General features: G+C 47.7%; 1 protein-coding gene across 4 annotated transcripts in view; it reads left to right on the top strand.

Annotated features, from left to right (window-relative positions):
* Positions 1–16569: 16569 nt before the first annotated feature.
* Positions 16570–25470, top strand: part of AQP1 (aquaporin 1 (Colton blood group)) — a 34394-nt gene continuing 25493 nt past the window's right edge. The window contains exons 1-2 of one of the 4 annotated variants that reach the window (XR_014556503.1): positions 16570–16802; positions 16900–17352. Coding sequence is in view for 2 of the 4 variants with exons in the window: in XM_083704306.1 (XP_083560432.1) it covers positions 16960–17352 (393 nt within the window). In the remaining 2 variants the exon portion in view is untranslated. Of the gene's footprint in view, positions 17353–25470 lie in introns of all 4 variants that reach the window. The other 3 variants (XM_083704306.1, XR_014556504.1, XM_083704307.1) reach the window with 3 other exon arrangements.

Raw genomic sequence — 25470 nt, 5'->3', positions numbered from 1 at the left:
TATATTTGCAGAAACAAAGAAAGGATATTGACTCGATGGCAGGATTTAAATAAACATTCAGAATTGTATGGATAGGGAACAAATAACGTAACAAAGGGAAAATATGATAATATTGTAAAAACAGCAGAATACAATGGAGAGGATAACAAATCAGAAATGGAAGTTGATGGAAGTCAAAAGAGAGGGAGGGGGATATGTTATATAAACTGTATGTTATTGTAATGGTTCTAAGGGGGTTGCTCGTGCGTAAGTTGCCGCCACTCTTGGCTTGGTTGCCTGGTTGAACCCTTTCTGTCTGGACAGCCTTTCACTTCGTGGCTGTCTCAGTCGCTGGCAGAATCTGTCAGTGGGCGTTTCTTGAACTTCTTCCAGCAAAGAAGTTCTTTGACGCCAAGTCTCCTCCTACTCTCCCTGCGCGGAAGTCTTCTGCGCAGGGAGGGTGTGGGCAGCGGAGGACCCGTGCTCTCCCCGCTGGTCTCCGGCGATGATTCCTGGAGCCTCCTCTCCGATTCCCCCATCTGCCCCCCTTCTCCACTGGTGTTACGCTGATTTCCTTCCCCAGCAGATGGGCTGCCTCTCTCCCTGCTGGGATCCTCTCCGGCATCACTCTGGAGCCTTCCCTCTGCCTCTGGCTCCAATGGCAGTTCCCTGACAGTTATGGATATATTTGTGGTGAGAGAAAAGAAAATTAATAATTTTTAATTAAAGAAAAGTCCAGCAAGAATGGAAATGGGAGTTGAAATTGCCAATGCTCTGGCCTTGTCCTAAATAAAAAACGATTGCAGTGAATATTATTGGGACAACAGTGTCAACAAACCTAGCCATTTGGATATTCCAGAGGTCAGCCAGGGCTTTAACAGGGAAATAATTCATAATTGATTGTGCCCAACCCCAACAAAATTGCATCGTGTTTCTTTTGCACTGAAATGAATGTGGTAGAATAACAGAATGACTATGTAATTTGCACAGTCAGTTACATACTTTACTCGAGTTACTTAAGTTTGCCACCATGGATGGTGAGACAAATGGCATAGGTTTTGGCAGAAGAGAAACTGCAGGGGAACAGCAACTGCATGTGAATAATAATAATAATAATAATAATAATAATAATAATAATTTTATTTATATCCTGCCCTCCCAAGCCGAAGCCGGGCTCAGGGCGGCTAACAACAGTAAAATAACACAGCATTCTAAAATCAATTTATTATAAAATCAGTTCAAATCAAATTGATGGCAACCATTGGGCTAGAGTTCTGTGAAGAATTACCAAAGGAGGGGGGTCAGGCTGTGCCTTGGCCAAAGGCCTGGTGTCAAGTCCCACAGGGCCTTAGTCTCGTGTGGCAGAGCATTCCACCAGATCGGAGACACAGCCGGAAAAGCCCTGGAAGTGACCGTCGTGCGGATCACAGTGGCTAGGTCAGGGCGAGAGAGGTAAGGAGCCAACTGCTTAGTTTGGCGGAGATGAAAAAATGCCGCCTTTGTTATAGCTACAATCTGCGCCTCCATGGAAAGGGAGGTGTCGAAGATTACACCCAAACTCTTAACGGACGGTGCTGGCACTAATTACACCCCTGCAAGAGATGGGAGTTGCCCCCCCCCAATCCCAACCCAGCCAAAGGACCTCTGTCTTTGAAGGATTTAACTTCAACCGGCTCCCACGTAACCATCCAGCCACAGCTTCCAAACATCTGATCATCTGAACATCTGATCTAATGAAAGGTTGTTCTTCAACCTTGGATTTTGTTGAATCACAGCTCCTATCATCACAGACCACTGGCTAAGAGTTTTAGTCCGACAATACTTGGGGACCCAAGGTTGTAGGACCCTGGTCTAGATGTTTTTTAGCTCCAACTCCCATCAGCACCAATCAGTATGGTCAACACTTAGGAATGATGGGAGTTGTAATCTAAAAATATCTGGTGAGTCAACATGGAAGATGGAACACTGCTGTGGAGCCTCCCATTGGTCACTGTTGCTTTTTTTGGGCAGGAGGCAGCTACTGTACCAGTCCCATATTTCATGGGTTGGTGCTCTGGACAGAGCCTTTGCTGGTGTCATCAGTTTCTCATTAGTGGAGACAGTGGAAACAATATTGCACAGCCTGTATCTATAACTCCAGGAATGCGTAACTGGATTACAGCAAAGAGGAATCCCAAGAGATGAAGGAGATTAAGGGAAGAAGAGAAAGGTCAGGTCAATGGAGATGGGGAGAAGATTGAAATGCGTAAGGAAGTCTCCAGAGCTAATTGGGGTCACCTACACTAGTGGAAAAATGCATGCTGGTTCAGCTGTCAGTCAATGTAAAGCCATCAGAAGTGGCCTGTTCATCATGTCAATGTAAACAAGCTGTGCAAGGCAACCACATTACTTGAAAAAAACACCCCACACATCTCTGATGTTCTATCTTGGTACCATGTTCTTTCCCCCCTCGCCTTCACTGTCCTTGCCTTCATTTGCCTACCCAGCCTTGAAATCCAATCAGCTGTGGTGATTTTCTTGGCAAGCATCCATGACATTCCCAAGTCCAAAGTAGAACTGTGGCCTTGGGGACAAAACTGTGTGGATCATCACTGCAGGATTGAAGGGCGATGTAAGCAAATGAAGGCAAGGAAGTGCAATGGTCTTCCAAGAGGAATAGCCTGTGGGATGTGTAAGTTACAAATGGGAAAAGGTGGAACCCTCTCGCCAAACAATTAAGACATAGGCTTATGGAAATGATGCTGATGATGAACTGATATCGAAGCATCTCATAGAATCGTAGAGTCGGAAGGGACCCCAAAGGCCATCTAATTAAACTCCTTGCAATACAAGCACTTTACAAAGTACAAGAGGACAGGTGCTTATCCCAAGGAATGTACAGACTAAGATATGATACACAATAAACACATGAGACGTAACTGGCTGTGTTCTTAGACAAATAAGATATACTATTCATAGTGTCAAATTGTAAATTTCAACAGAAGGGACTCATAAAGTTCAACAAACGAACAAAGCAGAAGACCCGGTGGATCAGATCATTCTATAGTCAGGTCCATCTGTGGAATGGTGTCTGTTCCACCTGTCTGTTCATAAAGTCCAAACCATCCACATGAAAGGTTGTTACAGTTCCACAAAATCCTTTCACAAAGTCTAAGACAAGGATTTCCGGATTTTCTTAACCTCATTCTGGAGGTCCATTCTTAACCTGAAACTGTTCTTAACCTGAAGCATCACTTTAGCTAATGGGGCCTCCAGCTGCCACTGCACCGCCGCTGCACGATTTCTGTTCTCATCCTGGAGCAAAGTTCTTAACCCGAGGTACTATTTCTGGGTTAGCGGAGTCTGTAACCTGAAGCGTATGTAACCTGAAGCGTATGTAACCCGAGGTACCACTGTATTGGCCTTGTTTTGCTGTCCTGGGCTTCATCATATGTGATATTACAGGCATAGTAGTAGAACTGTAACAACCTTTGTTGAACTTTATGAGTTACTTCTGCTGAACTTTACAATTCAATACTATGAGTAGTATATCTTATTTAGCTAAGAACACAGCCTGTTACATCTCATGTGTTTATTGAGTATGCTTTACGTGACCATAGGTTTGTTTGTTGTTGTTGTTAAGATATGATACAAGCAAGAATATGCATTTATCTGAGTTGCAGCAGTAAGATTTGACAGGATTCAACACTTTCAAAATGGCAGTCTTAGGTGACATTAGTTGACATTATTGCTCTCAGTGATTTTGCAGTAGTAAAGGTAAAAGGTAAAGGACCCCTGGACGGTTAAGTCTGGTCAAAGGCAACTATAGGGTTGTGGCTGAAGGAGCTGGCGTTTGTCCACAGACAGCTTTCCCTGTCATGTGGTCAGCAGGACTAAACCGCAATGGAACACTGTGACGGAAACCAGAGCACATGGAAACGCTGTTTACCTTCCTACCACAGTGGTACCTGTTTATCTACTTGCACTGTTGTGCTTTCGAACTGCTAGGCTGGCAGGAACAGGGACCGAGCAACGGGAGCTCACCCCGTTGCGGGGATTCGAACTGCCAACCTTCTGATCAGCAAGCCCAAGAGGTTCAGTGGTTTAGACCTCAGTACCACCCGCTCCCAGGTTTTTGCAGTAGTAATCGCTTGTACATGGACATTGTAAATGTTTTTTTTTTTTTTTAAAAAAAAAACAAGTTATAAAAAGGGGGCCTGACCCTTTTACCTCTGAAGGTGACCAAGGACTTTGTGACTGACTTCAACACAAACAAACACCATTCCAAAACTAGCTGTAGGAAATCCAGCATTTGGAATGTGGCTGTGTGTGTGTGAACCATCCCAAGTGAGACATATAGGAAAGAATTTTCAGGTTTCCGTTTGTGTCGCCTGAACAGCCTTGATTCCTTTTTAGGTCATTCTTAAAGTTGCAGGGCATCAGGAGCCACGAGTGGGCAAATGTGCCAATATTGAATCCTCCCTTTTCTAAGCCTAAATTCCTCTCTCCACATCACTTTGCTTCTTTAAAATGTCCTCTCGAAAATCCATCACCATGTAAGTGCAAACTTCTAATACACCTGTTTTACACAATTTTGCCTAGCATACACCTTGTCACAGAGCATTTTTCACCAAAATCTTGTCAGATGCATTCATTTGCATGTTTAACCCCAGTATGTGCAGTTTTGTGTACATTATTTGGTTCAATGCACTGACAAATTTAGGAAAACGCCGGTTTTGAAGGTCGGCTGTCTTTCTGGTTCATGAATTGCTTCAGAAAGTGAAAATCAGGTGGGTTCACCTTTAAATGTGAACTGGCCTCCAATTTCACTCCCATCCTGCTTAGGAATACAGATCTCTTTGCTCTGAAGGTGGAGAGGAGCTTGAGGAATTCCCAAGAGCAACAGAAATCACCAGTAAACCCATAGAGCATTCACTGCGACCTGAAATTATCAGTAATGCAGTGCTTTTCATTTTGGGTTAAATTCACTCTCAGTGTTGCCCATCTGAAATGCTATTGTGGTGTGTTTGATTCCTGAGCTGCTACAAGCGGCTTGTGGAAGCTTATTATGGGATGTGGGTTGTTTTGTTTTCTTAAGTTGTAAAAGCAGAAGAAGGACCTGCAACAAAATATCCATTATTCCGTTTACCCTTTGCCCCATTTCCCTCCCTGTCCCTGCTGGGAGGAGCCCACAGAGAAGAAACGCCATGGTGCATCTGCAGCAGCCCAACTGGACACCTTCATCTACCCCAGCTGCAACAAAACATGTCCCTCCCATATCAGTCTCTACATCCACAGCAGGTGCTGCAACCTTCCAAAAGTTTGACTTCCTCCCAAACGGCGCACTCCTCTTTATTGGCACCCTAACACTCATCTCAGTGGACGCGGGTGGTGCTGTGGTCTAAACCACAGAGCCTAGGGCTTGCCGATCAGAAGGTTGGCGGTTCGAATTCCTGCGACGGGGTGAGGTCCTGTTGCTCTGTCCCTGCTCCTGCCAACCTAGCAGTTCGAAAGCATGAAGTGCAAGTAGATAAATAGGTACCACTCGGGCTGGAAGATAAACGGCGTTTCCATGCGCTGCTCTGGTTCGCCAGAAGCGGCTTAGTCATGCTGGCCACATGACCTGGAAGCTGTCTGCAGACAAATGCCGGCTCCCTCGGCCTATAGAACGAGATGAGCACACAACCCCAGAGTCTTAATGGTCAGGGGTCCCTTTACCTTACCTTACATTGTCCGTATTTCTTACATTACAAGTGGGATTAAAATCCTGCTAACGTTTTCCTCTGCTTACAGTGGTCTCCTAAATAATTTATAAACGTTCCCTGTTCTTTCTTGAATTTCTCGTCTTCTTGGTCTCTGAGTTTCCCAATCAGTTTTGCCATTTCGGCATAATCTAACAGCTTAGTTTGCCACATTTCTGCTCAAACCAGGGCCACATCCACGCCATGCATTTACAGCAGCATCATGCCGTGTTAAACCGCCGTGGCTTCCCGCAAAGAATTCTGGGAGCTGTAGTTTGTTCAGGGTGGTGAGCGCTGTTGGGAGGCCTCCCGATTCCCCCCACAGAGCTACAGTTCCCAGAGCTCCCTGTGAAGGTAAAAAAGGTAAAGGTAAAGGACCCCTGAGAGTTAAATCCAATCACAGATGAATCTGGGGTTGCAGCTTCTACAGACAGGGGTACCTTTAACTTTAACACCCATCTCAGCTGCTTTCCACATCTATTTGTGTTTTATGAAACTGGGACCGTGGGCTATGCGCTAATGTCATCGCAAATGCTATGCATCAAATGCATAGGGTAAAAATCTGTTGAAAATCTTGGTCTCATAAATGCTCAGGACCTTTGCCTTAGCAGACAAAGTACCTGTTGCTTCTTTTTGTTCCTGAGTAGTGCAAATGCAGATTAACTGTGTGTTATAGTCTCCCCCTGAACAACAACACCCCAGCCTTAAAAGTTTCTTCTGCTGAAGTGGAATATGGATCCAGCTGCATCTTATGTGCTTTTATAAAAAAGCAGACATTATGGAAGCTAAACAGGATATGCAACTATTATTTAAAAACCCCGAAGCCAGCTGAATTTGAATGGATTTTGTGTTCCAAGAGCTTGCTTTTGTTTCTGCCCTGATCTACTCTGTTGAGAAAGTAGATGTCAGCATTTCAAAAAGTGGGAAAGGAAAACGTTTTGCAAAAGTGTTCAAGAGACCCATGAAGAGCCGTGGCAGTCAGATTGCTTGGATCATAGTATGTCAAAAGGGAAACATTTTGCATGCTTTTTGGGGGTGGGCAGGCGGGTTGGGGTTGGTTGTTCTTAAAAGAAATCTCAGCTTTGGCATCCTAGGAAACTTATTTTGTAAATTGAGTCAAGTCAGCCCATTTCCCTGCCCAGCTCTCTCTACTTTTTGGCAATACTAGTCAGTTTGGTGTAGTTGAACACCACTCCAGTCTCTGAAGGATGCGAAATTCCAGGGGTCCAGGCATATACCCATGCTTCTTTTTAGATATACGATATCTTTATTGTCATTGTCCCATACAGAACAATGAAATTGAAAATCTACATAAAACATTCAAAAACTCCTAAAAACTCTAAAACCCCATTTTAAAATACAATATACTATAGAGACTCCTTATGCTGCTTTTAGAACCAGAATTGCCTTTGGGTAGAAACTGTTTCTCAGGCGGCTAGTCCTACTCTTTATCACCCTGTACCTTCTTCCAGAAGGCAGAAGCTGAAAGAGATAATTTCCGGGGTGTGCACGATCCTGCACTATCTCTGCAGCTTTCTTATGGCACCTGGAAGCATAGATTTGATCCAAGGTGGGAAGAGTACACCCAATTGTTTTTTCCCTGGCCATGCAGCTCCCAAACCATACACACGGACCATAAGTTAATACACTCTCCACAGTACAATGGTAAAATGCCATCAACAAGCCCTTTGAGAGATTGTTTTTCTGGAGGATTCTCAGAAAATATAACCTCTTCCGTGCTCTCTTCATCAGGTCTTTGCTGTTTTCTCCCCAGGTTAGGTCATCTCTCAACTCCATTCCCAGAAATCGAAACACCGAGACCTGTTCCACGTACTTCCCCTCAATAATAAATGGCTGAATATTCAATTTACATTTCCCAAAGTCCACAATAATCTATTTTGCTTTCTTTAGGTTAAGGAGTAAGGGAATGAGAGACAGTGGAGATTGTGGTGTCCTTATGACACATGGTTTATTTACCCATATATAAAACCTAAGCCTGCAGTGGAGGCATTGTTGTTGTTTAGTTGTTTAGTCATCTCCAACTGACCCCATGGATCAGAGGACACCCAAAAAGGTCTTGTTTCTCCCATAACTGCAACCTCAAATTCAAGCAGGAATGAAACATTTTTTTCTTCCATGTCACATTTCAGCCCCAAAACTTTCACACAATCTCTGGCTTTTCCTTCCACAGCTGTGTGGAGATTAGAACCCAGATCTTTTTTCTGAACCATGCCTAACACACTATATGTCCTGTAATCTCTTCTCTTTCTCCTCCATTTAAAATGCTGACATTTCCTGCACACTGGGGGTTGGGGTTTGCGGTTTGGGTTTGCCGGCAAGGTCAGCTGACCAGCAGCAAGAGGGCAGGGCAAGTCACATGATCACAAGGCCATCAACACTCCAAAGGCCATGGAAAGCAGCTGCTATGATTTACAAACAGGTGAACAACTTCTTGGGAGAAAAGCAATGACAAACCTAGACAGCATCTTAAAAAGCAGAGACATCACCTTGCCAACAAAGGTCCGTATAGTTAAAGCTATGGTTTTCCCAGTAGTGATGTATGGAAGTGAGAGCTGGACCATAAAGAAGACTGATTGCCAAAGAATGGATGCTTTTGAATTATGGTGCTGGAGGAGACTCTTGAGAGTCCCATGGACTGCCAGAAGATCAAACCTATCCATTCTGAAGGAAACCAGCCCTGAGTGCTCACTGGAAGGACAGATCCTGAAGCTGAGGCTCCAATACTTTGGCCACCTCATGAGAAGAGAAGACTCCCTGGAAAAGACCCTGATGTTGGGAAAGATGGAGGGCACAAGGAGAAGGGGACGACAGAGGACTAGATTGTTGGACAGTGTTCTTGAAGCTACCAGCATGAGTTTGACCAAATTGCGGGAGGCAGTGGAAGACAGGAGTGCCTAGCATGCTCTGGTCCATGGGGTCACGAAGTCGGACATGACTAAATGACTAAACAAGAGCCAGTCAAACTAATTTTCTATGGCACCAGAGGCAACTAGCTGCCTGATGGTAGATCATCCTACCATCTAATCAACATTTGCCCCTTGTGTATACAGTGGTACCTCGGGTTCCAGATGCTTCAGGTTACAGACACTTCAGGTTACAGACTCCGCTAACCCAGAAATATTACCGCAGGTTAAGAACTTTGCTTCAGGATGAGAACAGAAATCGTGCGCCGGCAGCGGGAGGCCCCATTAGCTAAAGTGGTACCTCAGGTTAAGAACAGACCTCCGGAACGAATTAAGTTCTTAACCCGAGGTACCACTGTACATGCCATGGTACAATGTCTGTTGAATGAAATCCAATTCAGGCAGCCAGAAACATAGACTTACGCAAAGGAGATGAAGCTGTGAGAGTTGATGTCAACATGCAGGTCATTTCTCATGCTTCTCGGTATCCCAGGGCAACAGTGTACTTTGGGAACCATAGGAACTCCCTTTTTCCCATGGCTCCCAGCATCTCTAGTCTGCTGTGTCCACAGGTGTGCTTATGGTCCACCAGAGACAGCAGCGTAGCGTGGGTTGTCAGCACCCGGGGCAAGGCAAGTAATTTGCTCCCCATAACCCGAGGCAAAGCATGTAATTTGCGCCCCTAACCCGGGGCAAGGCAAGTAATTTGCGCCCCTAACCCCTAACCTACCGCCGCTGCCAGCTTCTTCTTGCTGCTGCCTGGGCTGGGGTATTCACAGTTCTATAAATCTTTGGCGCTGGCTTGCTCCATTAGTTTAACTTGGGGGGGGGTGAGAGAGAGATTGCAATCGTGCTATGTGCACCGAGGGGGGGGGCACGGTTGCAACGCAGTGGGGGGGAGAGAAGAAGAGAAACTAGCAGGAGAACCTTGATTTCCCTCTGCAGCTCTGTGGGGAAGGAGGGCGCAGACTGGGCTCCTTCCTCGCCACAAGATCCTGGCTGCGGGGCGCAATTCGGGAGGCTCAGCAGGCCCCGCGGGGCTCCTCCACGTTCCTGTCCCCCGGCCGGGCGGCACCTGCAAAGGCTGCGGGTTCCGCTGCACCTCCGTCTCTCTTTCCACTGGTAGCGAGAGGGGGGGGAGGAGGCCACCCAGGAGCCGGAACCGGGCGCCAAATAAGGAGAGTGGGGCGGGCCCAGATCCTGGCATTGTATGGCGCTTCCCCTCGGCCGGCAGCCCAGCCAAGCCCGCGGCGGCGGTGAGGCGATGCCCGCGCAGGGGGGCACCCACCCCTCGGCCCCCGCCCGGTGCCGCCGCCCCAGCACCTGCCCGCTCCTCCCAAGGGGCCTCCTCTCCCTCCCGCCTCTTCACAGCAGTCCTCGCGGGGGGGGGACAGGCTCGACTCTCCCCTCCCTCTTGCGCCCCATCCTGCGCGATCCTGGCCAGGCTCCAGCTCCGGACCTCCTTGCTGGCGCCTGCTGCTCCCCCTGGTCGCCCAGCCTGACCCCTCCTCCCAAAGGAGCTGAGCCCCGAGGCTCTTCGGCGACTCTGGAGGCGGCGAGCGCCCCCCCAGATGTTGCGCCCGGTGCAGCCGGCCCCCCCTGCACCCCCATGCTATGCCACTGACCAGAGATGCTGCCAGAACACCGGACCTTCAAGTTGCCGCTGTGTCGCATGAGCTAAAGGGGGATGGAGGAGTCCCTCCCTTGTGGGCCTCTAGGATAGCGGGGGACCGGTCCACTCCAGAACCAGACCCCCAATATTAAAGGGGAAGGCTTGAAAATGGGGGAGCACCAAAATCAGGAGGGGAAAGGGTTATGGTGACGGGGTGTGGCAGGGACAGAGAAGAAAGAACAAGGAGTGGGGTGGCAGGGAACAATTTCTACGGAGGAAGGAGCTGGAGAGGAAGAAAAATGGGGAGAACAGCTGTTCTAAGGACTGACAGAGGAAACAGAAAGGTCATCAAATACAAAGTAGGCTTTGTTTCATTGGGAAGAGGCTCCCTGAAAAACACAAACAGGAGGAGGGGAGAAAAAGCGGACAGGGCTGTGGAGCTGGCCTGCATCCTGAACTGGTGTGGTATAGCCTTTGCCTCTCCACACCGCTCAGGAGAAGGGGTTGTGGCTCAGCGGTACAGCCTCTATCTTGCACGCCAAAGATTCCAGGTTCAATTTCCGACATCTCCTGGGAGATGGCAGGGAAGAAGAAGAAGAAGAAGAAGAAGAAGAAGAAGAAGAAGAAGAAGAAAAGGAGGAGTTTGGATTTGATATCCCGCTTTATTACTACCCGAAGGAGTCTCGAAGCGGCTAACATTCTCTTTTCCCTTCCTCCCCCACAACAAACACTCTGTGAGGTGAGTGAGGCTGAGAGACTTCAGAGAAGTGTGACTGGCCCAAGGTCACCCAGCAGCTACAGGCGGAGGAGTGGGGAAGCGAACCCGGTTCACCAGATTATGAGTCCACCACTCTTAACCACTACACTACACTGGCTCTCGGGGTTTGGGCATGCACAGAAGTGATTCCCGGCACCGCGGACATGCGCAGACGCAATTTCCGGCATCTGGGCATGTGCAGAAGCGATTTCTGGAGCCGCAGAAGAGAGTCCCTGCGCCGTGCTGTGCCGGTTTAGTGCAGCATGCTGGGACTCGCCGAGTGGGTGGCTCAGTTCGGGAACGGCTCATGGGCCGGCTAGACGGCCTCCATGGGCCATTTCTGGCCTATGGGCCTGAGGTTGCCGGCCCCTAGTGGGCAGTTGGTCTGACTCAACCTAAGGCTGTTTCCTATTCACAGGTGAACCCAAATGGAAAGCAGACTGGTTGGGTGAAATCTCCATGGCCATTACAAGTGACTCACTCCAAATGTAATGGCCTGGGAATCCGATTCAGAGGCTGAACCGGAGGAACCCCAGCCTGCACAGGAGTCCCCGCCTCCAGGGCTGGCTGAGCTGGGGCGGGGCCTTGGATCTGAAGCACCTGCATCTGTGCCAGATCCTCAGGAGCAGGCACCAGGTGATTCCACTCTGGCTCCGGAGGTGGTTGAGGACACAGTGCCTACAGGTGTGCCTCTCAGGGGAAGGTGAATCTCCCCCTGGGTCCAGTAACTCCCCAGCCACTCCTGAGCTGCAGAGGCTCAGGGCAGAGAGGCGGAGGGAACTGGTTTCTCCCAGGAGGAGTGCTCGCCTTAAGACCAGGAGAGGTGGGTCTCCTGGGGGCCAGGACCACCCCTGGCCTCAGAGAAGATAAAGGCCAGTCAGCCCGGTCCCAGGTTGTGGGAGCAACGTTGTTGAATACCTGCTCCTGACTGGACCTTCCAGTGCTCCCGTCCCCACCCGGCTTCCTGCTTCGGACCCCGCCTCGCTCTTTGTGAACTGTTTCCAGACTAGTGACCCAGGACCGGACTTTGACTACACCAACGGTAAACCTTCCCCCCGGGACCAGCACACCAAAGTTGGAAGCAGCAATGCTACTGAATGCCAGTTGATGGAAAGCACAGAATGAGAGAGGGCTCTAGTGCTCATGGTCTCCTTGCTGGTTCCCCACAGGGATCTGGCTGGCCCCTGTGAGAACAAGATTCTGGACTAGGTGGGCCATTGGTCTGATCCAGCAGCTGCTTCTTCTGTTCTTAGATTCTTGCTCTATCTGGTGTTTTGTTGCGGTTTCCTGTATCAGGAAGGACTTGATCCAAATAACTGTATGGCAATATATTCTGAACATCTTCACTGTCCCTGAAGGACCAGGTGCGCAGCCTGGGAGTCATTTCGGGCTCACAGCTGTCCATGGAGGCACAGGTCAATTCTGTATCCAGGGCAGCTGTCTACCAGCTCTGTCTGGTATGCAGGCTGAGACACTACCTGCCCGCAGACTGTCTCACCAGAGTGGTGCATGCTCTGGTTATCTCTCACTTGGACTACTGCAATGCACTCTACGTGAGGCTACCTTTGAAGGTGACCCGGAAACTACAACTAATCCAGATTGCGGCAGCTAGACTGGTGACTGGGGGTGGCCGCCGAGACCACATAACACCGGTCTTGAAAGACCTACATTGGCTCCCAGTACATTTCCGAGCACATTTCAAAGAGTTGGTGTTGACCTTTAAAGCCCTAAAGAGCCTCGGTTCTGTATACCTGAAGAAGCGTCTCTTACCCCATCGTTCTGCCTGGAGACTGAGGTCCAGCGCCGAGGACCTTCTGGCGGTTCCCTCAGTGAGAGAAGCCAAGTTACAGGGAACCAGGCAGAGGGTCTTCTTGGTAGTGGCGCCCGCCCTGTGGAACGCCCTCCCACCAGATGTCAAAGAGAAGAACAACTACCAGGCTTTTAGAAGACATCTGAAGGCAGCCCTGTTTAGGGAAGCTTTTAATGTTTGATGCATTACTGTATTTTAATATTTTGTTGGAAGCCGCCCAGAGTGGCTGGGGAAACCCAGCCAGATGGGCAGGGTATAAATAATAAATTGTTGTTGTTGTTGTCTAGTCCAGCATCCTGTTCTCACAGTGGCCAACCAGATGCCTGAGGGAAACCAGCATCAGGATTCGAGCACAAAAGCCTTCTGTCCTTCTGTGGTTTCCAGTAACTGCTTTTCAGAAGCATTTACTGCCTCCTACTTTTGGGGCAGAGTATAACCATCATGGCCAACAGCCAAAGATAGCCCTCTGTGATTTTGCCCAATCCTCCTTTAAAGCCCTCTAGGTTGGTGGCCATTGATGTGTCCTGTGGAAGTTAGTTCCACAGTGAAAAGAAGTACAGGAGCATAGGGAGATCTTGCAATCTCAGCAGGGCGCTTTTGGCTGGGATGACGCTAATCCCAGGTTGGTTCCTGCTGTTTTAGATTTTGCTGAGATCTCATCATGCTGTTTCTTGGAGGTTTACTCCTCACACAAGATGGAACGGGCTAGGGTTTTCTTTTTTAAAATGCAGCTAGGTCTCTGTAAGGCAGCAGTTCTCAACCTGTGGGTCTCCAGATGTTGTTGGACTACAACTCCCATCATCCCTGAACTCTGGCTTTCCTAGCCAGGGGTGATGGGAGTTGTAGTCCAACAACATCTGGGGAACCACAGGTTGAGAAAGGCTGCAGTTATGTTAAAGGTAAAGGACCCCTGGATGGTTAAGTCCAGTCAAAGGCAACTATGGGGTTGCAGCAGTCATCTCGCTTTCAGGCTGAGGGAGCCGGCATTTGTCCACAGACAGCTTTCCAGGTCATGGGGCCAGCAGGACTAAACCGCTTCTAGCGCACTGGTGCACAGAAACGCCATTTACCTTCCCGCCGGAGTGGTACCTATTTATCTACTTGCACTGACATGCTTTCAAACTGCTAGGTTGACAGGAGCTGGGACTGAGCAACGGCAGCTCACCCCATTGCGGGGATTCAAACCGCTGACCTTCTGATCAGCAAACTCAAGAGGCTCAGTGGTTTAGACCACAGCACCACCCGCATCCCTAGGTCTCTGTGTGTATACTCTTTAGCATCCATCAGCTGGCATTTAAACTGGGGGAAGTCCAGTTCCAAAACATTCAGAAATCAAAACACAGCTTCTGATTGGCTTCAGGAAGCTCCTGCAGCCAATCGGGAGCCTCGTCAGACGTCTGACTTCCAAAAGAATGTTCAAAAACCGGAACACGCACTTTTGGTTTTCGATCGATCGGGAGCCTATTTGTTCGGGAGCCAAGGCGTTCAGGATCCAAGGTGCGACTGTATAATCATAGACTTGCAGAGTTGGATTGTCTTGTTCAACCCCGTGCAATGCAGGAATCTCAAGGATCCACGACAGAGGACCATCCAACCTCTGCTGGAAAAGCTCCTATGAAAGAGACCCCACCATCTCCTATGAAGTCCATTTCAACTCTTCCCCATCTATGAAATAAATAAGCAACCCAATGTTCTCTCATCTCATCCGACGTAAGCTGTATGGACACTGAATGCTGCTGAAGCTGAAATTTCAATGGAAGTTGGGAGGACACTTTCCAGGAAGAACTTTTAAGATTCACAGGGTGTGTGTGTGGATTCTATATATCTTTGCTAGTGAATGCCCAGAAAACCTCAATGGAAGCCTCTTAATCCTCCCATTAGCAAGGGTCTCCTGAAGGCACATGGTGCATCAGTTTTGAGAAGTGGAGTTAGACATGGGTTTGGTCCGTGCCTGGGAGCCTGACGGTGCGAGGCCGTATGTGTCTACTGCAAAGTAAGCTTCATTGAGTTCACTGGGACTTGCTCCCAGGTAGGTATAGGATTGCAAGCCTAAGCCATTCTATAATTAGAAAGATAAGAAGAAATAACAACAACAACAACAACAACAACAATTTATTTATTATACCCCGCCCATCTAGCTTGGTTTCCCCAGCGACTCTGGGCGGCTCCCAACAGAATACTAAAAACACAATAAAACATCAAACATTAAAAGCTTCCCTAAACAGGGCTGCCTTCAGATGTCTTCTAAAAGTCTGGTAGTTGTTGTTTTCTTTGACATCTGATGGGAGGGCGTTGCACAGGGCGGGCGCCACTATGGAGAAGGCCCTCTGCCTGGTTTCCTGTAACCTCACTTCTCGCAGTGAGGGAACCACCAGAAGGCCCTCGGCGCTGGACCTCAGCGTCCGGGCAGAACGATGGTGGTGGAGACGCTCCTTCGGGTATACTGGGCCGAGGCCGTTTAGGGCTTGAAAGGTCAGCACCAACACTTTGAATTGTGCTTAGAAACATACATATACATATACATATACAAAGTTAGAGTTGTCATCAACTTTTCTCCTTAAGATAATATTTGAGATGATCTCGAAGGGTTCTGCTCCAGCTATGTGAGGAATTTGAAGGAATGAGTTTGGCTAAAGCTAGCACAGCTTCATAGAAAGTTTCATACATAGTGAGGCATGAGGAAAAATACAATTCAGTTCTCATCCAAAGACAATTCTATCCAATTTGTACATTCTAAAACAATGTGAGGAAGAACACCATCCATCGGAATTCATATTTGACTGAATTTTGCAATGCATTTCTGTCACCAAAGAATGGTTGCCAAAAATATAAAAAATGACACTTTGTGTGTTCTCTAAGTCGTGTTTCTTTTATTAAGGGAAAGTGTGCTTGAAAAGCAAACATATTTGGGAAAACAATGTGCCATAAATGTATGATATTAGGGGGAAATGCTGCCAAAAAAGTCTGTGTCAATCATTACTGCATGCAGACAAGTATTGATTAGGAGAAAGGAACACAAAAAATGATGGTGAATTTTCATGAGGATTTTGAAACATGTCTGTGTGTATCTGGGAGACCAGGACTCAACCACAAAACTCACTGGGTGACCTTCGGTCAGTCACTGCCCTTCAGTCTAACCTACCTTAAAGGGTTGTTGTGGGGATTAAATGAGGCAGGAGAGAACCATGAATGCCCCCTCAAGCTCCTTGGGGAAACAGGTGGGATATACATGCAACAAACAACAAGAGCAACAATATATCCAAACTTGGTGCAGAACTGAATTTAAGGCTGGGAAAACGAGAAACGGAGGGGACCAAAATTTGCAGGTGCTTCCATCCCTAGTTGGGATCGGTGGCTAATCGTAACAACCTTTTTTGAATAATCGAAGCAGGCACTGCCATGTCTGTTAGCAACTCTTTAGCATAAGTAAAACCACTTACCTTGGAAATTGCGTAACCCAAATTTTAGAAAGAGCTCAGTCCCCTTAGAGTGCAATGGACTCCTATAACCCTTATGTTTGATAACAGGTGGGAAATGTGAAATGGATTTTTCCACTCCCTTTTATTGCAGCAATCAAACTTTTCTTTTTAGTATTCAATTTGCTGTCCCTCCTTGTTCACCAAAGGGGAGAATAAATAGCCCCCGAGCATGTAAAGAGACCCAGTTAGTTCAGAGAGAAAGGCAGGGAAAGAGGGATGGAAGAGGAGAGAGATTCAAAAGCCTGGTAAGAGCTTTCGCTCAGGTCTGCCTCCTGCCTCCCTCGCTATCTGGAGAGCGCAGCGAAGATCTTAGCAGCTCTGCAGACAAACCCTCCCAACGGCTCTTGCAGTGAGAATGCCTTTAAAAAGCACTTGGGAACAAGAGCACAGCAGAGTTTGTGAAGGAAGGCAGAGAAGTTGCCTGGGCGGGGGAAGCCGGTGGAGGAAGGAGGGAGGGGGGAAGAAACAAATTGGCAGGCAACTTGTGGTGCCTTGCATCCGTACCAGAGGCAGCATCAATTGTCAATGTTCCTTTCCTCCCTTTGTACAACACCCCTTTCCCTCCTACAGACCACCCAAAGCCCTATAAATAACCAGAGCGCTCTCTTCCTGCCTCAGACTCCTCTCTCTTCAGCAAGGAAGCCTGCGAGCGAGAAGGCAAGAAGGAACAGGGCAGAGATGGCCAGCGAATTCAAGAAGAAGAAGTTCTGGAGGGCGGTGGTGGCTGAGTTCTTCGCCATGAGCCTCTTCATCTTCATCAGCATCGGCGCGGCGCTGGGCATGAATTTCCCCATCCCCAGCGCTAACGACACCGTGCCGCGGGTCCAAGACAACGTGAAAGTCTCCCTGGCTTTCGGGATCTCTATCGCCACCATGGCCCAGAGCGTGGGGCACATCAGCGGCTGTCACCTGAACCCGGCCGTGACTCTGGGCCTCCTGCTCAGCTGCCAGATCAGCATCTTGAGGGCTGTCATGTACATTATCGCCCAGTGCTTGGGGGCAGTCGTGGCTACAGCCATCCTTTCCGGGATCACGTCCGGGCTGTCAGACAACTCATTGGGGCTCAATGCGGTAAGGCAACCCATCCCAGACTTCCTTCTCTGCTCCTCCTCCTCCTCTGTACCTGTACCTGTCTGCGGATTAAGGCTCCAGAAAACCACAAAAGGGGATTTGCTCTACTCAGCTGCTTTGGGGGGCAGGTTATAAAAACATAGCAGAAATTGATAACTGAACAGGTGATGTGTAGGGAGAAGGGATGGCATTTTGAAATGAAAGTTGGAGATCTTATTGTACTTAGGAACAGCAAAGGAAGGAGGAAAAATAGAAGGATCAACCGAGGGGTGGGTGGGAAGTCAGCTTTTAAAATTGCATAAAATTTGTACTAATTTGGTCACAGTTTGTTAAAAAACAATGAGAAATCAATTTTAAAAACTGGCAAAAAAACCCCTCAAGAAAACCAATAGCCTCAAAAGGCCAGATGTTTGGCCACTGGTTTCCAGAGCCACTTGTTAAAAGGGTGTGGAGGTTGCTGGGTCTCTTTCCAGGGATGTTGGAGTCGTAAGGTGGCAAAGGTAGCAGATGTTCCAGAAGGCAGCAAGCTTTTATTTCCATTGGTCAAGCAGAGCCCTGTCGCTTCTACCCACTCTGCAACAGGACAGGGTTCAGCAGGTGCCCCACGTTCTGGCTAGATGTAAAGGGAGGCGAATGGGTTTTGCAGAACGAAGGCATCTGGGGAGAGGCAGCTGACAACTTCTCTCTTTTACAGGAAGGTTCCAAGCTTGGCAGTTGTGCTGGCTGTCTCTGTGGCTGGTCACACTGGGTGGGAATTTCCATACACAGCTGTGAATGGCCATACAGCCCTGCCAGAAGAAAGTTGACAATCCCATTAAGATTCTCTTTCTTTCTTTCTTTCTTTCTTTCTTTCTTTCTTTCTTTCTCTCTCTCTCTCTCTCTCTCTCTCTCACACACACACACACACAAGCTATGGAGACAAATGTAACAGGAGTGGCAGATGGGATGGATGTAAAATGAGAGTTCCCCTTGAAGACCATATTACAGGTGTTCAGGATTTCCATGGTTTTTCTTGGAAATAGCTTCCTGGCAGGTAGAAATTCAGCTGCCGGTGGTAACCGATTCCCCATCATAGCATTTCATTCCAGGGGGGAAAAACCACACCTGTTGATTTTCTGCCTGGCAGCTGCTATTCTGAAAAGCACAGGAACTGGGAGACACCTGCTTGTTTCAGTCTGGCTAATACCCCTTAGGCGTTGTTTTGCATGGGCTTTGACCGAATGGATTTACTGGTGAAAAGCACTAACTCTTGGAGAGCGAAGGATTCAACCCTACCCTTTGCCGCCACATGCATATCTTGTAATCGTCAGCAACTGTGTATTTCTTATCCTTTTCTCTGGTTGCTTACTACGTTGGAGGTATTCGGTGTCACCAAAGCCATTGTAGCGCTGTCCAGTGTTGAGTTTGAGTGGGCTGAAGTATCTTTAAGAGTGGCACTGAAGGGAGAATTCTGCCAAAGGCACCCTTTTCCTTACCCAGATCAGTAACAACAGTGGCTGGTTCCTCCGGTCCTATGCTGCCAAGTTTCCACAAGTGGGAGCTGCAACAGAAAGTTGCAGTACATCCTTAACCCCTAACAGGACTGCTCCTAATCAGAGTCCCAGTCATGCCTTTCCATTGTTAGGGGCTAAAGCCAATTCACTCTACTTTCTTGGCTTCCCGTCGCTCTTTTCCAACTCAGCAGTTCTTGACTTTTGGTGATCCCTGAGCGTGTCGAATCTTCATTAGCCTTGCTTTTGTTGCGGGGGGGAGAGTTGGCCTCTTTCCATGTTTTCATTTTATTCTTTAAAAGATCACCTGCCCTTTTGCAAACCTTGAGGCTCCTCTGAGCACGCTTCTCTCTGGTTTGCCTCCAGTTTTGCTGGCACTCCAGTTTTGCTGGCACTGGAGGAAGCAGTGGGTTTGGTCCTGGGGTACATGCCTACATAATACCTGTACTCCACACCTGTAGAGGGATTTGAGCACTGAGTATCTTCTGCTCTTTGCTGACTGAAGTAGAACCATAGGAACACTGGCATTTGTTGGAGGCAATCTGACTGGTCATGCTCTACCAGAAGGGATAATTGCTACAGTTGTCTCTTGAGAGCTGACCCATCTCTCGAAGTAGATAGGGCTCATCTCCTAGAACAGGGAAACCGACGCCCTCTAGATGTTGCTGGACTACAACTCCCATCATCCCTGACCGTTGACCATGCTGGCTGGGACTGTTGGCAGTTACAGTCCAACAATATCTGTAGGGTCATAGGTTCCTATACCCACCCTGGATTCGGGGACAGCCATCTCCAATTTGGCATCCTCTGCTGTTGTTGGACACCCCCCAGCCAGCATGGTCAATGGACACACTCAGATTGATATTGGACCACAACTCCTGTGGTCAATGGACAAGGACCATGGGAGTTGTAGTCCAATGTCGATCTGAGTGCACCAGGCTGGGGGAGAGACTGTTCTAGGACCAGAAACCCAGAGATTTAAGAGCTGCTTCTTCCATTAATACTTGTGGGAGGTGTGGGGTGGAAGGCAGCATTCAACCAACACGGGGGGGGGGGGGCTGAAAGAAGGAGGGGGTCCCACCCATGTCCTGAAGCTGCTTTTTCCAGAGGCCCAGAGTCATAGCAAACTAGGACGTGGGTGGCGCTGTGGGTTAAACCACAGAGCGTAGAACTTGCCGATCAGAAGGTCGGCAGTTCGAATCCCTGCGACGGGGTGAGCTCCCGTTGCTCGGTCCCTGCTCCTGCCAACCTAGCAATTCGAAAGCACGTCAAAGTGCAAGTAGATAAATAGGTACCACTCCGGCAGGAAGGTAAATGGCGTTTCCGTGTGCTGCTCTGGTTCGCCAGAAGCGGCTTAGTCATGCCGGCCCATGACCTGGAAGCTGTACGCCGGCTTCCTCGGCCAATAAAGCAAGATGAGCGCCGCAACCCCAGAGTCATCCACGACTGGACCTAACGGTCAGGGGTCCCTTTACCTTTAGAGTCATAGCATGTTGTCTTCATCTCCACCGAGGGCCAAAAAGCAGCTAGAGGAGGGGGGAATCTTAAGCTGAAAGACACCTTTCACTAAGTTGCAGCTTGCCTTGGAATGTTGTGTGTTGAGAGAGAGAGAGAGAGAGAGAGAGAGAGAGAGAGAGAGAGAGAGACCTACAGAGAGTATCGCCCAACTCCACTTAAACATGTCCTTTGGAGCCTTAGAGAGCTCTCCAGAAAATTGCAGCGTCTGGTCGCCCCAGCCGCCTCCCTCCCACCAGCTGGCTTCCGTCCAGCGCACCAGCGGAGCAGTACTTCATTCAACTTGTTTTTATTATTGCTTGTTAGCTGCCCTGAGCCCAGCCTTGGCTGGGGAGGGCGGGGTATAAATAAAAAATATTATTATTATTTTTATTACTGCTCCAGACCTTTTAAACATTTACTCTGCCTTAAACAAGCCCCCTCCTTCTCCGCGGCTACTGCAGACGGGCTCATAGGTTTTGAGGGAGGGGTGTCAGAAATTGTGGTGGGGGCGCGAGGGTGTGCAGAAGGATTCTGTCCCTCGTAGGAGGCGTACAGCAAGGCTAGGGGATGTCGATGGGCTACAACTGGGTATGTACATCCCCCTGAGGTCCTTAGAGAGAAAAGTGGGATATAAATGCAAATGACAACAATGACAATCATAATATTAATTTCAGTTCCATTTGTTGTTCCTAGTCTTGAGTTTGGTTTACCACTTTTCTATATTGCTTTGTCCTCAAAAGCACTCACGGAAATTTGCCAGCATTTCAGTGTGCGTTCCTCCTAATCTACACATTTTTGCACCTCACTAAATTTCATGCATTTTTGTATGTGATTTTCACCAAATACACACATCTTCACGAACGTGTCTCTCCAATAAGCCAGGCGGATTTTTGTTGTTGGGGGGATTGCGTTGCAAAATTCAGAGAAGGGAAAATTTCGGATTGCTGTGTCTCATTTTGGGCATTGCTATTGGAAAGTGCGAATTTAAATACCAAACTGAATTTCTTCCCCATCCTCGTCTACTTTTTTTAAAAATAAAAAGGCACATTAATTGCTTCCACACAATTAATGTGAAGTGCAGTTTGACCCTGAGACCCTGGAAAACACCCACCTGTCAGTTAGAACAGGCAACACCTAGAATTTTTATCCATCTGCTGCTTTTATTCATTCTTTATTGTCAGTTTTCTAAAAGTATTTTTCTCTTGCAAGCCAAGTTGGAAAAACAAAGGGCCGGCCAGCAAACTGTATAAGTAAATCAGCAAATAAATTAGCGGAACGACCGCCTGACTCAATAGAAGGCAACCACAAATGTCCATGATGAATCAGAAAAAGTTTCAGCCAACGCCCAGGAACATAGGAAGCTACGTTATAATGAGTCAGCTCAGTAGAGTCTACACTGGCTGGCAGGAGCTCTCTGGGATTTAAGATGGGGAGCCCCCACCCACCCCCTACCTTGAAATACCAGGAACTGAACCCAGAACCTTCTACTTGCAAACCTCAGAGCCACAGCCTGCGGTGAGCCATACTGGTGAGATCAGAAAAGCTTCTGGTCTTATCAACACTTGTTTTGCTTTCCTCAGAATTGCACAGGCTTTTATCCTCAGGAGGAAATTAATCTTCACTGATAATTATTTTGCTTTGGGCTCAATGAGGGGTGAGCTCTAAGGCCTTATCAGCTGTGGCTGAGAGATCTTCTTCATCAAGCTCTTTGTGGCTTAGGGCCCTTGTGCTTATGGGACTGTCTCTCTTGATATGCCCCTCAGAGAAGTCCATGAATAATCATAGTTTAGAGGTCCCGGGCCCTAAGGAAGTTAGATTATCCTCCACCAGGGCCAGGGCCTTCTCAGTGGTGGCTCCGACCTGGTGGAATGCTCTGTCCCAGGAGACCAGGGCCCTGCAGGATTTAACTTCCTTCCACAGGGCCTGTAAGACAGAGCTATTCTGCCTGGCTTTCAATTTGAACCTGGCCTAATCTTTTGTTCCCCTTCCTTCCCTCCCCCTCCCCTTTTTATGAAGATTACCCACTCTGGGACCCCACAGCTAATTCTCCCCTGGTGTCCTCGCTGGCCCAAGTGGGACTAATTTAGCCAGCGAGTCCTGGTGATCATTTAATGTTTACTGGATGGATGTCCCCCCCAAATTGATTTTTTATTTTATTGTTATTTACACTTTATACCGTATTTTATGCTGGGTTTTTTTTTGTAGCATCAATTAAGTGTTTTAAATTTGTTGTTAGCCGCCCTGAGCTGGGAAGGGCGGGGTATAAATACAAATTTATTATTATTATTACTATTATTATTAGCCCTAAACTCTCAAGAAGACCTCTGGTGCTGGTGAAAGACTTTCCAGGGATGTCAACTTGACTAAAATATTGGGGGGGAGGTAAACTTCACCCCACATAATCGATCCCATGACGCGATGCACACACACCATTTAAATGGCAATGCCCATCTCTTGGGGGGCAGCGGTGAAGGGACCTCAGCCCCTAGGAGTTGGCTCCTACAAGTCTTCCCAACACCCAAACAACAGCTTGGGACCACAACATGGTTGTAGCGTCATATCCCCGCAGGGCCCCAATCCAGTTTACATTTCACCTTGAGCTCATGGTTCTGCTCACTCCTCGCTGAATCCCCACAACAGCCTTGTGATGTAGGCTAGGTCCTAGTCCAAGGCTGTAACCACTACACTACACTGCTGGCCTAAATATGAAAGCCTGCTTACTTTGAAGCAGTTACAGATAGGTAGCCGTGTTGGTCTGCCATAGTCAAAACAAAACAAAATTCCTTCCAGTAGCACCTTAAAGACCAACTAAGTTAGTTCTTGGTATGAGCTTTCGTGTGCATGCACACTTCTTCAGATACACTGAAAACAGAAGTTACCAGACCCTTCTATAAATCTGACATCAGGAATCACAAGACAGAGAAACCAGTAGGAGAACACTTCAATCTCCCAGGACATTCTATACAAGATCTCAAAGTAGCTGTTTTACTACAAAGGAATTTCAGAAATAGACTGGAAAGAGAAGCTGCTGAATTGCAACTTATTACCAAACTGAAAACCATGGAGAGACCTGGTCTGAACAAAGACATTGGATTCTTATCTCATTATACATGAGAAAGCCATTTTTCACCTTCTCACCCCTTGCTTTTTCCTGTAAGACCTATTGCAGTCGTCAAGAGTCATCAACAGGCTCATCACAGCTATCTGCCAATCACCCATTCCCACCAGCCTTCTGAGTAATACCCCTCCCCACCTTCTCACTATATAGAAGGGTCTGGAAACTTCTGTTTCAGTGTATCTGAAGAAGTGTGCATGCACACGAAAGCTCATACCAAGAACTGACTTAGTTGGTCTTTAAGGTGCTACTGGAAGGAATTTACTTTGAAGCAGACCCCGCTGAAATGACAGGCTGACCTTCCAGCAAGAATAATGAAGGCCTGGCCCATAGCCAACTGCAGAGCTGCTGTGTCGGGCGGGGTGAATCTGTCAACTGGACTTCAATTCCCATCACCCTTGACCATTGACCATGCTGGCAGGGGCTGATGGGAACTGTAGTTGCAAATCTTTGGTTTCTCCTTTTCCCTGTCTTCAGTTCTCCATAGTCCCACATCAATTTACAACATTCCGTTTTAAGTGCCTGTGAAAATTCACAAGCATTTTAGTACAGATCTTTCCTGATTATCTACTGCGTGCAGTTCATTTTTTGCAAAACAATTTCCCCCTGACATTTCCCCTGTTCTGTGCATTTGTTATGCCTGCTGTCCCCCGGCATATTCACCCTTGTACATATTACTTGCCGGGGTTGGGGGTTGGGTGGGGGGGTTTGCATTGCAAAATTCGGTGAAGCCTGAATTGATTCCTTCCCCCTCTTTCTTTTTTCCCCCTTTCTCCTTCTGTGATGGAACTCCTATTTGGGGACTTCCCTGGCTTTTTTCTGGCCCATGTAGGACCCGTCTGGATAGTTAGCCTTGGTGAAGACTTGATGTTTTCATCCCCCCAAAAAGATTTTGATTTGAGTTTGAGTTTCTACTGAAATGAGGCTAAATTTTAATGTTGTATTTTAAGCTTGTTTTTTAAGTTGTATTTCAAGCAATTGTTTTTATATCTGGTGTTAGCCGCCCTGAGCCCAGTCTTGGCTGGGGAGGGTGGGGTATAAATTATTATTATTATTATTATTATTATTATTATTATTATTATTATTATTTGCGAAGGATGGCTGTCTTTCGGTTTGTGTATTCCCCCCGAAAAGTGACAATTTAGGTAGGTTTGCCTTTAAATGTGATTCAAATCAATTTCCCTCCCCTCCCTTTCCCTCCTGCCACCCCCATTAACCTGAAACAGCTCAGAGTCGGTCTCTAAAACTGAGGCTTGCTCATTCTCTCCGAAACCACCGCTGTAGAACTGGCCCACGCAGCAAAAAAGAAGGTAAAGACCGTGCTGGTCGCGATGCCAAGGGATGCTGTGTCCTCCAGAAAACAGTTGGAGGAGCTGACAAGAGCTATTAAAGATGTGTGGTCTGGTTTCCAAGGGAGCACGGCTTCCCCAGAGTCGTCATAAAAAAACCCTCTGGTGTTCTGGGATTCCTCAGCTTGGAGACAGCTTTTCCCTTTCAGAAGAATCTTTATTTGCACCAGCCACTAGCCACAGCAATAAAATAAAATACAACATACGGAAGATAGAGGTAAAAACTTAGCTATACAAAATACATTCTAGAGCAGGCATGGGCAAACTTGGCCCTTCAGATGTTTTGGGACTACAATTCCCATCATCCCCGACCACTGGTCCTGCTAGCTAGGGATCATGGAAGTTGTAGGCCAAAAAACATCTGGAGCAGGCTTCCTCAACCTCGGCCCTCCAGATGTTTTGAGACTACAATTCCCATCATCCCTGACCACTGGTCCTGTTAGCTAGGGATGACGGGAGTTGTAGTCCCAAAACATGTGGAGGGTCAAGTTTGCCCTCAAATAATAGATATTATTCTAATTGCCCCTGCTAAAAAATTTGCAGTTTCTGCTGTCACTTGATGATCTTGATCTGCCAGAAGAAAGGATATAGTAGCAATGGTTGAGTGACCAGGTACGAATAGTCATGGAGGGGTAATAACTCTACTCCTCAAATCTTTATAAAGAAT

This window comes from Podarcis gaigeae (genome assembly GCF_964106915.1).
Source record: "Podarcis gaigeae genome assembly, chromosome: 12".
NCBI classification, from domain to species: Eukaryota; Metazoa; Chordata; class Lepidosauria; order Squamata; family Lacertidae; genus Podarcis; species Podarcis gaigeae.
Note: the sequence above shows the minus strand (reverse complement) of the source record. Positions and strands in the feature narration are given on the sequence as shown.